Raw genomic sequence first — 14,597 nt, 5'->3', positions numbered from 1 at the left:
GGAAAAAAGTCATAATGAAAAAAAAAGTCAACACTCCCAATGAAGAACAAGATAAGAGTACTTACTCTACTGGCTTTCAAGACTTATAAAAATATATAGTAATTAAGACAGTGTGGCAATAATAAAGGAATAGACAAGAACAGCAGTGGAAGAGATGAGAGGGCCCAGATCCACACATGAGTGCAGATCAGATTTATGTCAGAGATGACACTGCAGATCAGAGAAAAAGGACATCTTAATCAATATATGTTCTTGGGAGAACTGACTATCCACATGGAAAAAAAGAAAGAAAATGAATTCACCCACACTATACACAAAGATCAATAGCAGAAGAGCCAAATTAGAAAGGCAAAACTTCTAAACGAAAATATACAAAAAGAATTCTTCAGGCATCCAGATGAAAAAACGAAAGTTCCCAAAGAGAAGAAAAAAATCTGATTAGCCTCACGTCTTCACAACATTTAATGCCAGAAGACAAGAAAGTACTGTTTTAAAAATTCCATGACAGAGAAAGTATGAACCAAATACATCCAATTTGTCATAAAAGATGGGAAGACATTCTCAAACATAAAAACTCAGGGAATTCAGAACCCAACGAAGACGATCTTGCAAAAAAACCTACTTAAGGAAATATGGACAATTGAGAAGACACAAATAAAGAGCTCATGAGTAGACATGCCATAATAAAAGAACTGATGGTGAACTGGTAAGTACTGAATCAACTTAAAGAACGAAATACAAGCAATTTATAGAAATTTCATATGTCAGAACAGAATGTAAGCATTACAAACCTGGGCAATATAAAAGTAAACAATTTAACAAGACATAATAATGAGGAAACAGGAAGAATATGAGAGTGCTGTCTTCTTTCACACAAAACAGACCTGTTGAAACACGTAATTTAAAAAAACAGAAACAGGAATGTTTTTTGCCGATCAGACAAATTTACACGGACTGTAATATATTGTGTTAACAAAAACACTAGAAAAGAGACCCTCTCCCACTGGTATAAAATTTTAGTGGGCAATTTGGCATGTTGTATCGAATTTTAAATACAATTCCTGTAAGTAAAAGAACCCATCATTTTTAAAGATACTTCCAAAAATCTAGATCAATTTACTCTCTCACCAGCCTGCTAAGGCTAAACCCAAAGAGAGATTCTGGAAAAACCAACACAAGAAACAATCAGAGGCCAAAGCAAAAGCCGAAGGATAGAAACTGATTATGTGAAACTCCTTATCATTTATTCTCTCTCACATGGTTTATATCTTTAGCTTAATGAAGCAGAATCCAGGTCTTATTTGTACTTAGAAGTTTATAGAACTTAATGTAGAATCTACTAAAAGGTAATTTTAAGAAACATTCTGGTTTTTTCCCTTTATTTAACAGCAATCCTGTAAAAGAACAAAAGGAATTATTACCAAGAAGAAATGTTATTCTTAAGCAACTATGTCAGTTATATGTTGTTCTTGCTCCAAATACAAGAACAGAGCTCAAAATTTAAATATGCTTACTCCTAGTCCAAAGCTATCTATAAGCACTGTTTTTAAGATGAATTGGTTTGCTTCCTGTCAGCTGGAACTGCCATCTTCCAGTAATTCACCAAAATGACAAAAACAAAAGGAAAGAGGAGAGTCACCTGATAAATATTCTCTAGGCCTTTTAGAAATCACAGAGTTGCTTCTCTGGCCACATACACATGAATCTACAAGAAAGGTAATATTGCAGACATCAAGGGAATGGGTATTGTTCAAAAAGGAATGCCCCACAAATGTTACCATGGCAAAACTAAGAGTTTACAGTGTCACCCAACATGCTATTGGCATTGTAACAAACAAGTTAAGGGCAAGATTCTTGCCAAGAGAATTAATGTGCCTATTGAGCATATGAAGCACTTTAAGAGCTGAGACATCTTCCTGAAATGCATGAAGGAAAATGATCAGAAAAAGAAGGAAGCAAAAGAAAAAGGAACCTGGGTTCAACTGAAGCGCCAGCCTGCTCCACTCAGAGAGGCACACTTTGTGAGACCCAGGGGAAAGGAGCCTGACCTACTGGAACCTATTCCCTATGAATACATGGCATAACGGGTATAAAAATAATAATAAAACACCAAGACCACTGTACTGTAAAAATAAATAAATAAATAAAATGAACTAGTTTCTCTCTCTTGACCATACCTGTTAGCCAGACCGTGCAACCACGAAAGCCACCTCTGGTCCCCACCACCTGACCTCTCTTGTTCCTGCTGACGTGGTGGGCTTGATAGGTGACATTAGTTGCTCTCTGCATTCCCTGGGGGGAGAAAAAACAATTCTGGTTCACTTGAGTCCTTTAAAAGGTAAACACATATTCCTTGCAAACATATAGTTAGTAAACTACATAATATGTCAAAAGCAAGGAAAAAAATAAAACAGCTAAACTTTTTTTTCTTTAGAGTACTGGTATGGTATTTAGTGCTTCACATACACCAAGTAATTTAATCCACCCAGCAACCCAATGAACCTTACTACTGTGGCTTTACAGATGAAGATGTTAAACTTCACAAAAGTTAAATAACTTGTACAGGATTCCATAGCTATGAGTAGCACAGTACAGAGCTAGTCTTTTCACACATTTATTTACTCAATCATTCTTTCCACCTACTAAGGCCCTACTAGTATGCCACATGAACAAAACAAGGTACCTACTACCCTCACTGAGCTTACATTCCACTGGAGGAGATTATAAACCAATAAAACCTAATTGTAATGTCACAGAGCAATAAGTACGCTATAAAAAAAACAGGGTAAGAAAGAAAAAATAGGGAATGAGGGCCACTTTAGACTGGCCGATCAAGAAGCAAGTCTGAGAAGGTAGCATTTGAGCAGACTCCTAAATGAAGGGTGGAAGGAACGCCTACAGATATCATGAAATAGCTACTTTTGCAATGAGAAAAAGTGGACTGCACCAGTTATAACTTGCTGTTCTTCCAAATTCTCTTCTCCTTTAACAAAAAGGGCATAAAATTACATCGGCCTCAAAGGAACTGAACAGACTTTTCTCCACAGAAAATATATGAATTATGAATAAGCACATTAAATAATATTCAACATCATCAGCTATCAGGGAAATGCACATCAAAACCACAGTGAGGTAGCACTTCACACCCATGAAAACAGCTATAATAAAGACAGATAATAACACGTACTGGTGAGGATATAGAGAAATTGGAATCCTCATAACATTTGCTGGTGTGAAGGTAAAATAGTACAGCTACTTTGGAAAACAGCAGTCTCTCAAAAAGTTAAACATGGTTACCACATGACAAGACACTACTACTCCTAGATACTTTTCAAGAAATAAGAACATGTGACCACATAAAACTTGTACACATGTTCACAGCAGCATTATTCATACAAATCAAAAGGTGGAGATAAACTAATCATTCATCAACTGATGGGATAAAATATAAACAAAATTATAAAGTATAGCCATACAGTGGAACATTATTTGTAATAAAAAAGGAATGGAGGGGCCGGCCCGTGGCTCACTCGGGAGAGTGCAGTACTGATAACACCAAGACCACGGGTTCGGATCCCATGTAGGGATGGCCGGTTAGCTCACTGGGTGAGCATGGTGCTGACAACACCAAGTCATGGGTTAAGATCCCCTTACCGGTCATCTTTTTTAAAAAAAAAGGAATCGAGTAGTAATACATGTCACAATATGAATGAACCTCAAAAACATTGCACTAAGTGAAAAAGCCTGTCACAAAGACCACATATTGTAAAATACCATTTATAAGAACTGTTCAGAATAGGCAAATCTATAAAGATAGAAAATTGATTCATGGTGCCTCAGGCTGAGGGGTTGTGGAGAAATGAGGAGCGATTGCTATAAGCTACATGGTTCTTTTTAAGGGAAATAAAAATGTTCTAAAATTGAGTGTGGTTATAGTTGCACAAATCTGTGCATATACTAAAAACCACTGAATTGTATATTTTAATAGGTGAGTTGAGTGGTATGCAAATTATATCTTGATAAAGCTGTTTTCTAAAAGAAAAAAATAGTTAGCTGTTGGGCCTAAAAAACTAACGCCACCTTAAGTGACATTACAAGTGGCGCCATTATGGGCCCACAAGGGCGTATTAACATGGCAGCCTAAGACGGTGCCAGGAGGAAGTAGGGTGGGAGTGTCTGCAGGAACCTTGCCTTAGCCCTTACTGGCCAAATATGAGCTTCCATGATCGTGAACACTGTGTGAGTGCAATAGCTAGGCACTGAGACAGGATGCATGCTCTTGTAACCTTTAAGCTGACTGGAGGATGTAAAAACCTCCCTTCCCCATTTGCCTTTAAAAGTAAGTGCTTCGGGCCGGCCTGTGGCTCACTCGGGAGAGTGCGGTGCTGATAACACCAAGGCCCAGGGTTCGGATCCCATATAGGGATGGCCGGTTGGCTCATCGGGTGAGCGTGGTGCTGACAACACCAAGTCAAGGGTTAAGATCCCCTTACCGGTCATCTTTTAAAAAATAAATAAATAAAAATAAATAAAAGTAAGTGCTTGTGTGATAATAAACGTAACTGAACGACAGAACCCCCGCCGCGTCTGAGTGTCCTTTAATGGGCTGGTTGGGGCCAGCGGCTGTGCTCACCTCTCTTCACGGCTCTCTTCCCCCATCTCCTTCCAACGGGGACCAGAGGGAAAGAGGAATCCGGGCAATTGGCTCACCCACCAGAAGGAACACCAAGGGAGAGACTGATAGCAAGGCAAGGGCTGTTCGGGTCGGCCGGGGGCGGACCCGACAGTTAGCCTCTATTTTCTCTTCCTGTGGAGCTAAACCATAATTTAGGTCCTTTTCAACTCTATAAAATAGGTGTCAGCATTGTCTTGATAGGGTGTTTATATTTATACTGCTTGTAGCTCTTATCTCTCAAGACAGATTTATTCATCATTCATTCGTTCAAAAACACTTACTGAATGCATACTACTTTCTTGACATCCTTGTAGGTGCTGATGAAACAGAAGTGAACAATACTGTTACAAATCACTGTTCTGTGGAGCTTATATTCTAGTGCAGTGGTTCTCAAAGTGTGGTCCCTGATCAGCAGCTTCAGCATCTCCTGGGAATGTTTCAGAAATGCAAATTCTCAGGTCCTGCCCCAGGTCTACAAAGTCAGAAACTCTGGTGTGTGGCCCAACAACCTGAAATTTAACAAGCCATCCAAATGATACTGACGCAAGCTCAAGTTTTAGAACCACTAAACTAGTAGAAGAGAAGGGGGCAGGGGGCACAAGGACCAAGATAAATAAGCAAATTAAATAGAAATAACTGTCATAAAGGAAAAAAGTAAATAACACAAAAAAAAAAATGTTGCTAAGAAATATCAAAGGATGAATGATGTTGAAAACTTAGACACAGTGGCCAGAGAAGGCTTCATGAAAAAAAGGACATTTATGAACTTTGATGATCTCTGGCAGAAGCATATTCCAGAGAAGGGTAATAGCAGGCACAAAGACATGTGGAAAAGCAATGGACTAGGGAAATCTAGAATGACTGCTGGGCACCCGAAAGAACTTGTTTGATGTCAATGTTCATAAATTTAAAGCAAGACCAGTTACCGCAACTGTATATTTTTCCACAGGTATGTTCGGTGACACAAGTTGCAGGCATAAAATAGTGATGAGTCCAAGCAGGGCCTTGGTTTGGCTCAGAGGTCTTCAAAACGAGGGGGTAGGTGTTGCAAGTACATAAGCATGAACTTTGTTTAGTTGACAAATAAAAATTGTATGTATTTATTGTGCACATGTTAAGAAATATGTATACATTATGAAATTGCTAAATGGAGCTAATAAACATATGCATCACCTCACCTACTTATTTTTTGTGGTGCGAACACTTAAAATCTTCTCTCAGTGATTTTTAAGCATATATTGTTATTAGCTTCTCCTGTTACACAAGAAATCTTTTGAACTTGCTCTTCCTATCTAACTGAAATTTTGTATCCTTTGACCAACATCTCCCCGACTCCCTGCCCTCCTCAGCCCCTGGTACCACCATTCTATTCTCTACTTCTGTGAGATCCAATTTTTTAGATTCCACATATAAGTGATATCATATGGTATTTGTCTTTCTGTGCCTGTCTTATTTCACTTCATATAATGTCCTCCAGGTTCATCCATGTTATGGCAAATGACAGTATTTTCTTCCTTTTTAAGGCTGAATAGTACCCCATTGTGTGTATATACATTTTCTTTACCCATTCATCCACTGATGGACACTTTGATTGAATCCATATTTTGGCTATTGTGAACAGTGCTGCAATGAATAAGGGAGTACACATATCTCTTCGACATATTGATTTTATATCCTTTGGTTATATACCTAATAGTGGGATTGCTAGATCATATGCTAGTTCTACTTCTAATTTTTGGAAAAAACTCCATACTGTTTTCCATAATGGCTGTGCTAATTTACATTCCCAAAAACCATGTACCAGAGTTTCCCTTTTCTCCACAACCTTGCCAACACTCATCTTTCATCTTTATAACAGCCATTCTATCAGGTGTGAGGTGGTACCTCATTGTGGTTTTAATTCGCATTTCTCTGGTGATTAGTGATGATTAGCATTTTTTTCACATACCTGTTGACCATCTGTATGTCTTTTGAGAAATGTCTATTCAAAACCTTTGCGCTTTTTTTTTTTTTCCCTTTTTGTCTTTTTTCGTGTCCGGCAACGGATCGCAACCCTCAGTGTCGCGCCCGGACCGGACCGGACCGGCAACGGGATCGCAACCCTCGGTGTTGCTCTCGCGCCTCGCTCAGCCAGTGAGCGGGAACCGGTCTGTATGTGGGATCCGAACCCTCGGCGGGAGTGCCGCCACACTCCCAAGCGGCGCACTGTAGCAGTGCGCCACCGGGCCGGCCCTCAAAACCTTTGCACTTTTTTTTAATTGGGTTTTCTTGTTATTGAGTTGTATGAGTTCATTATATATTTTGGATATTAACCTCTTATCAGATGTATGGCTTGCAAATATTTTCTCCCATTCTGTAGGTTGTCTCTTACTCTGTTGATTGTTTCCTTTGCTGTGCAGAAGCTTTTTAGTGTGATGTTATCCCACTTTGTCTCTTTCTGCTTTTATTGCCTGTGCTTTTGGAGTCACACACAAAAAAAATCACTGTCCAGACCAATGTCACTGAGTTTTCCCCTATGTATTCTGCTAGTAGTTTTACAGTTGCAGGTCTTATGTTTAAATCTTTAATTCATTTTTAGTTCATTTTTGTATATGGTATGAATTAATTTTTGTATAAGGGTCTAAAATTCATTCTTTTGCACATAGATATACAGTTTTCCCAATACCATTTATTGAAGAGAATGTCTTTCTCCATTGTATATTCTTGGTAAAATAGGTAGATTTATTTCTGGGCTATTATGTTCCATTGGTAGATGTGTCTGGTTTTATACCAGTACCATGCTGTCTTGAATACTACAGCTCTGCAGTATATTTTGAAGTCAGGTAGTATGATGCCTACGGCTTTGTTCTTTTGTTCAAGACTGCTTTAGCTACTCGGGGTCTTTTGTGGTTCCATATGAATTTTAGGATTGTTTTCTCTATTTCTGTGAAAAATGCCATTGGAATTTTTATAAATACTGCATTAAATCTGTAGATCACTTTGGGTAGTATGACCATTTTAACAATATTAATTCTTCCAATCCACAAACACAGGATATCTTTCCACTTATCTTTGTCTTCAATTTTTTCCATCAATATTTTATACTTTTCATTGTACAGGTCTCTCACCTCTTTGGTTAATTTTAGTCCTAAGTATTTTATTTTTCTGGTAGCTACTGTAAATGCGATTGTTTTCTTGATTTCTTTTGTTGGATAATTCATTGTTAATACATAGAAACACTACTGCGTTTTGCATGTTGATTTTGTATGCTGTAACTTTACTGAATTTGTTTATAAGTTCTAACAGTCTTTTGGTGGAGCCTTTAGGATTTACCATATATAAGATCATGTTGTCTGCAAACAAGGATCATTTAACCACCACTTCCCCAGTTTGGATGCCTTTTATTTCTCTTGCCTAACTGCTCTGGCTAAGACTTCCAGTACTGTGAGAGTGAGGGCTGGCCAGTTAGCTCAGTTTGTTAGAGCGTAGTGTTGTAACACCAACGTTAAGAACTCAGATCCCTGTACCAGCCAACTGTTAAAAAAAAAAAAAAAAGACATAATCCAGTACTGTAAGAGTGGGCACCCTTGTTTTCTTCCTGATTTAGATGGAAAGCGTTCAAATTCTCATCATTCAGTATGATGTCAGCAGTGGGTTTGTCATATATAGCCTTTATTCTGTTTAGGTACATTCCTTCTATTCCTAATTTGTTCAGAGTTTTTACCATGAAGGAATGTTAAATTTTATCAAATGCTTTTCTGCATCTATTGAGGTGATCATACAGTTTTGGTCCTTCGTTCTGTTAATGGAGTGTATCACACTTACAGATCTGCATATGTTGAACCATACTTGCATCCCAGGGATAAATCTCACTTGATCATGGTGAAGGATCATTTTAATATGCTATTGAATTTGGTTTGCTACTATTTTGTTGAAGATTTTTGCTTCTATGTTCATCAGGAATATTGGTCTATTATTTTCTTTTCTTGTAGTGTCCTTGTCTCGCTCTGACATCAGAGTAATGCCGGCCTTGTAAAATGAGTGTGGAAGCATTCCTTCTTTATTTTTTGGAAGAGTGCTATGGTGTGAATGTTTGTCCTCTCCAAAGTTCACGTGGGAGCTTGATTCCCAATGTGGCAGCAAAGGTGAGGCCTTTAAGAGGTGACTGGATCATAAGGACTATGCTCTCATGAACAGATCAATCCATTCATGAAGCAATGGTTAATGATTTAATGAGTTATCACAGGTATAGACTGGTGGCTTTATAAGGACAGCAAGTGAGCACCTTAAAGGTGCTGTGCCATTCTTACTATGTGACACTCTAATCGCCTCAGGACTCTACAGAGTTCCCACCAAGAAGAAGGCCCTCACCAGATGAGCCCCCTGGGCCCTGGACTTCCCAGCCTCTAAAACTATAAGAAATAAATTTCATTTCTTTATAAATTACCCAGCTTCAGGTATTCTATCATGCGTGACAGAAACTAGACTAATACAGAAAATTAGTACCAAAAAGTAGGACACTGATTACAATGAACCTGAAAATGGGAAATGGCTCTGGCTCTGGGTAATGGGCAGAGGCTGGAAGAATTTGGAGGAGCAGGTTAGAAAAAGCCTGGATTCTGGTGAGAGCTTAGAAGACAATAAGAATAGGGAAAGTTTGGAATTTCTTAGAGATTGGTTAAGTGGTAGTGAACAGAATGCTGATAGAAATATAGATGGTAAAGGCCATTCTGAGGAGGTCTCAGATGGAAATGAGAAAGAGCTTATTGGAAACTGTAGCAACGTTCACCCTTGCTGTACAGTTGCAAAGAACTCAGCAAATTGTGTCCATCCCTGAGGGCTTTATGGAATGCAGAACTTAAGAGTGATGAACCAGGGTTATTTGACAGAAGAAATTTCTAAGTAGCAAAGGCAGAAGGTAAGGCCAAGATTTACAATTTTAAAACATCATAGGGTAAAAAATTGGATAACTCTCAGCTTGGCCACATAAAGAATGAAAAAGTATGTTCAAGATAGGAAACCAAGGGTGTAACCTATCAACCTTCTGATAAGGATATTAGTACAGAGGGAAGGGATCATCAAGAGAATGGAAGAAAGACTTTGAGGGCATTTCAGAGATCTTCAAGGCTGCCCATCCCATCACAGGCCCAGAGGCCTAGGAAGACAGAAAGGTTTGGGGAAACAGGTCCAGGACACCCATCACAGGCTCACTACCAAGGGCCAGATGCTACTCCCCACACCCCGGCTGCTCCAACTGCTCTATCTGTGGCTAAATAGATAGATAACAGATAGCTGCTGGACCTGCCACTTTGGAAGATACAAGCTAGAAGCCTTGGTGGCATCCACATGGTGTTAAGTTTGCAGGCTCTCAAAGAATGCAAGAGCTGTGAAGGCATGGCAGTCTCCACCAAGACTTCAAAGGACATATGGAAAAGCCTGAGGGCCCAGATGGAGACTTATCATGGGGGCAGAGTGGCTGAAGAGAGCTTCCATAAGAGCAATAATAAGCGGAAATGTTGGGTCAGAATTACAGCAGAGAACCCCCACCAGTGCCATGCCTAGTGGAGCCATTACAGCAGGACCGCCACAAAGACCCCAGAACTGCAGAGCTACCAAAGCACCATGCCAGCTTGGAGAGCTGAAGCATGGACTGAGCTCAGGAAAGACATAGGAGCAGGGCTACCCAAGGACTTGGGGGCCCAACCACCACACCAGTGTGCAGAGCATGCCAGACATAGAGTCAAGAGAGATTATTCTCCATAGAGTCAAGAGAGCTGTGAGATTTAATGCTTGCCCTGCTGGATTTCAAACTAGCTTTGGGCTGCCTAGTCCTCTTCTTCTCTGCTGCTCCTTTTTGGATGGGAAAGTATACCCTATCCTTTACCCACCACTGTATCTTGGAAGTAGAAAACTTGTTTTAATTTCATAGATGGGACTTAGAAATTTTAAGTTTGTGAAGGAACAAGTTAAGACTGTGGGGCTATGGGGATGGAATGAATGTATTTGTTGTAAGAAAGACATGAGGTTTGGGGGCTAGGAGCAGAATGTTATGGTTTGAATTTTGTTCCCTTCAAAGTTCATGTGGGAGCTTGATTCCCAATGTGGCCATGTTGAAAGGTGGGGCCTTTAAGAGGTGATTGGATCATGAGGACTATGCTGTCATGAATGGATCAATCCATTCATGGAATAATGGGTTAATGATTTAATGAATTATCATGGGTGTGACTGGTGACTTTATAAGGACAGCAAATGAGCAGCTTAAAGGCGCTCTTGCCATTCTCACCATGTGATACTCTGGTCACCACAGGACTCTGTACAGTTTCCACCAAGAAGAAAGCTCTTACCCAATGTGCCCCTGGACCCGGGACTTCCCAGCCTCCAAAACTGCAGGAAATAAATTTCATTTTATAATAAATTACGCAGTTTCATATATATTGTTATCAGCAACAGAAAACTGACTAATACAAAGAGTTTGAGGAAGACTGATAGTAGGTCTTCCTGAAATGTTTTGTAGAATTCAGCAATGAAGCCATCCCTTAACAAATTATTATAGCTATTTTTAAATAGCTTTGTCGTTTAACCTTCATACTAAAAACATAAGTGATTTATACACTACTGTTACAGAATTAGAGTATTCCAAATTTGACTGTGTACTTACCTTTACCAGTGAGTTTTACACTCTCAGATGTTTTTGTGTTACTAATGTGCTTTTCTTTCAGCTTGAGTAACTCTTCTTTAGCATTTCTTTTAAGACAGTTTTGATGATGATAAACTCCCTCAACTTTGTCTGGGAAAGTCATCATCTCTCCATTTCCGAAGGACTTCTTTGCTGGACATGATATTCTTGGTTGGCAGTTTTTCTCCTTCAGCACACTTTGAATATATCATCCCATTCTCTCCTGACCTGCAAGGTTTCTGCTAAGAAATCTGTTGCTAGCCTTATTGAAACCCCTTTTTATATTTGATTTTATTTTTTTCTCTTGCTGTTTTCAGGATTCTTTGTCTTTGATTTTTGACAATTATGTGTTGGTGTACTTGGACATCTATATTTTTCACATTTAGAAATATTTTCTGCCATTATTTTTTTAAATAAGTACAGGTCTCCAATCAGATTCAATCCAAACAAGACTACACCAACACATAATTGTCAAAAATCAAAGACAAAGAATCCTGAAAACAGCAAGAGAAAAAAGCAAATGAAATATATTGTTCACATTTAGAAATGTTTTCTATTATTTCTTTAAATAAGTTTTCTATCCCTTTATCTCTCTTCCCCTTTGTGAACTCCTATTACTTGAATATTTGCTCTTTTAATGCTGTCTCATAAATCCCAAAGCTTTCTCCATTCCTTTTCATTGTTTTTTCTTTTTCCCTCCTATGCATTTCCAAATAACCTGTCTACAAGTTCACAGATTCTTTCTTCTGCTTGATTGATTCTGCTGTTGATCTTCTCTATTGCATTTTAAATTTCATTTATTATATTTTCAGCTCCAGAATTTCAATCTCTCTGGTAAATTTCTCATTTTGGTCACTTATTGTTTTCTTGACTTCCTGACTTGCTCCTCTGTACAGATGGTCCCCAACTTAAAATGGTTCAATTTTTCAATTTTATAATGGGTTTATCAGGATGTAACCTCATCAGAAGTTGAGGAGCATCTAGACTGATGATGGTTTGACCTATGATTTCTTTTTACTTTATGGTGAGTTTATTAAATGCATTTTTGACTCATGATATTTTCAACTTATGATGGGTTTATCAGGACATAACCCCATTGTAAGTTGAGAAGCATCTGTATTTTCTTGAAGTTTGCTGAGCTTCAACTTTGAATTATTTTTCAGGCATTTTGTATCTCTCCATTTCTTCTCAGTTCACTACTGGCAGATCACTGTTCTTTTGGTGGTGTTATGTCTCCTTTTTTTGTTGTTTCTTGTGCTTTACATTGATGTCTGCACACTGAAGAAGTAGGAACTCATTCCAGTCTTTGCAGACGGGCTTTGTCTTGGAAAGCCCTTCATCAGTCAGCCTTTCTAGAGATTCTGGGCAGGCCATCTGGTGTGGTCCTCAGGGAGGCTGGCCAGGTACCTGGACCAGCAAGTGAGTGGGCTTAAGACCTGGGTCCAAGTATTAGGTCTGGAGCCTGTATCCACTGGGAAAGACATGTTAATTGAGTTCGAGAAGTGGGGCTGGAGACTCTACCCACAGGGACTGGTCTGAAGCCTGAGTCCACAGAGGCTGACCTGGAGCAGGTGGTTTGGGCCTTGAGTTTGAGTCTTCAGGGGCTGGCCAAGTGCTGGAATTAGCCTGGCACCTGGATCTACAGAGGAGGTCCTGGAGCCTGTTTGGGGGCTGTCCTGGCACCAGGATCTACTGGGATGGGCCCAGACCCTGGGTCCATTGGATCCTGGGTCCAGCCTGGTGCTGGAATAGGCATAGAGCCTGAGTTTGCGGGGGCCAGTATAAAGGCTGGGTATGGATGATGGCCTGGGACCTGAGACTGCAGGGACTTGTCCAGTGATGGGATCTACTGAGATGGGTCCGGACCCTGGGTCTGCTGGAGTTCAGGGTGTAGGGACCAGCCTTGCACTGGAACAGGCCTGAAGCCTAGAGCTATGTGGTCTGATCTGGCTCTGGGCTGGTCTGAAACCTCAGAAGGGACTGCAGTTAGGTAGGCCTGGAGCCTGGGGCTGCAAGGTCTTGCTTGACACCAGGGCAAACTTGGAGGCTCAGTCCATGGGTACTAGCCTGAAGTATGGGACTCTGTGGGCCTGCCCAGCACTGGATTTTATTGGAGTGCGTCTGGTGTTGGGGTCCAAGGCAAAGTCCAGTGCTCACTTCCCTCCCCTTCCCGAAGCACAACTCCATTTGGTACTCCCTGGGGTTGAGGGAGGGGTGACGCAAGCAATGTAAAACTGTCCCTCCTACCTTCTTCAATCACCTTTTCTTATTTCTGTGCAACATCCAAGTGCTATAATCTCTTACCTGGTTTCCCTAGCTCTTGCGAATGTATTTTTGTGCAAGGATGATTGTTCAAATTGATTTTTCTGCAGGGGGACAAGCACTGGAAAGTCCTATTCCACCATCTAGCTGATATCCACCAAGACTCAGATTTTTTTAAGAAATTAATTTCCATCAAGATCTTCAACTTCTTACAACTGGCCTGCCTGAGAAAGCACCTGAGGCTAAGGATCTCTTTTCCCACTTTTGGGGCATCTCTTGTCCATCTGAATCTTACTATCACTCATTGCCCTTAGGTAGAAAATCCTCTGGGGCCAAAAAGACAATTCTTTTAATAGGCATACAGCAAAAGCAGCACCTGCCCCCACTAATTGCCTCATTAATAAATGTACTTCCAATAAAATTATACTTTATATGTTCAATAATTACTTATGAGAAATTGTAATATGGGTCTCTAGACTCATTTTTTTTTCAATAAACTGATGAAGCAAACATAACTTACCAGCTGTGCATTTCCAAGAACTTAAACAAAAAACAGGGTTTCAGACATAGGCACCTGCATCTCTTGGGAAGCAGCAGCACCCATTTGGCTTTAGCTCCCAGCCACGCTGGCTAAAAAGGAGAAGGGAGCTAGGGCTCTGCTGGAAGGAAAGTGAGGAGAGTGCTATACAAGGAATGCTGCCTACACTTGCAAAACCCGTTTAACTTAGTCATTTTGTTTTGGGGTTTTTCCAAGTTACTTTGCTCTTGGGCAAGAAGAAACATGTACAAGGGGTCTTCAAAATGTTCATGGAAAGATTTGTATTATCTTTTAATTTCACTTTTCCACAAATTTTTTGAAGTACTCTCATACCTAATAAATTTTATTTTGGCCCTGTAAAATATCTTCAGCTTTTCTTATTAAATTAAGCTAGAATGTATAAAAATAATTATCTGACAAGCTATAAACTGCTGAGGATATGGTTGAGAGAAAATACAGGAGAAGTC

General features: G+C 39.8%; 1 protein-coding gene and 1 pseudogene across 1 annotated transcript in view; one reads left to right on the top strand and one right to left on the bottom strand.

The window, feature by feature from the left end:
* PAPSS1 (3'-phosphoadenosine 5'-phosphosulfate synthase 1) overlaps positions 1-14,597 on the bottom strand; it is a 107,365-nt gene that overhangs the window by 80,491 nt on the left and 12,277 nt on the right. Inside the window, exon 2 of the mRNA XM_008576628.1 lies at positions 2,178-2,292. Coding sequence (XP_008574850.1) covers positions 2,178-2,292 — 115 coding nt within the window. The remainder of the gene's footprint in view (positions 1-2,177; positions 2,293-14,597) is intronic.
* LOC103593606 lies at positions 1,608-2,084 on the top strand (annotated as a pseudogene).

Source organism: Galeopterus variegatus, unplaced genomic scaffold (genome assembly GCF_000696425.1).
Source record: "Galeopterus variegatus unplaced genomic scaffold, G_variegatus-3.0.2 Scaffold1377, whole genome shotgun sequence".
Lineage (NCBI taxonomy): Eukaryota > Metazoa > Chordata > Mammalia > Dermoptera > Cynocephalidae > Galeopterus > Galeopterus variegatus.
Note: the sequence above shows the minus strand (reverse complement) of the source record. Positions and strands in the feature narration are given on the sequence as shown.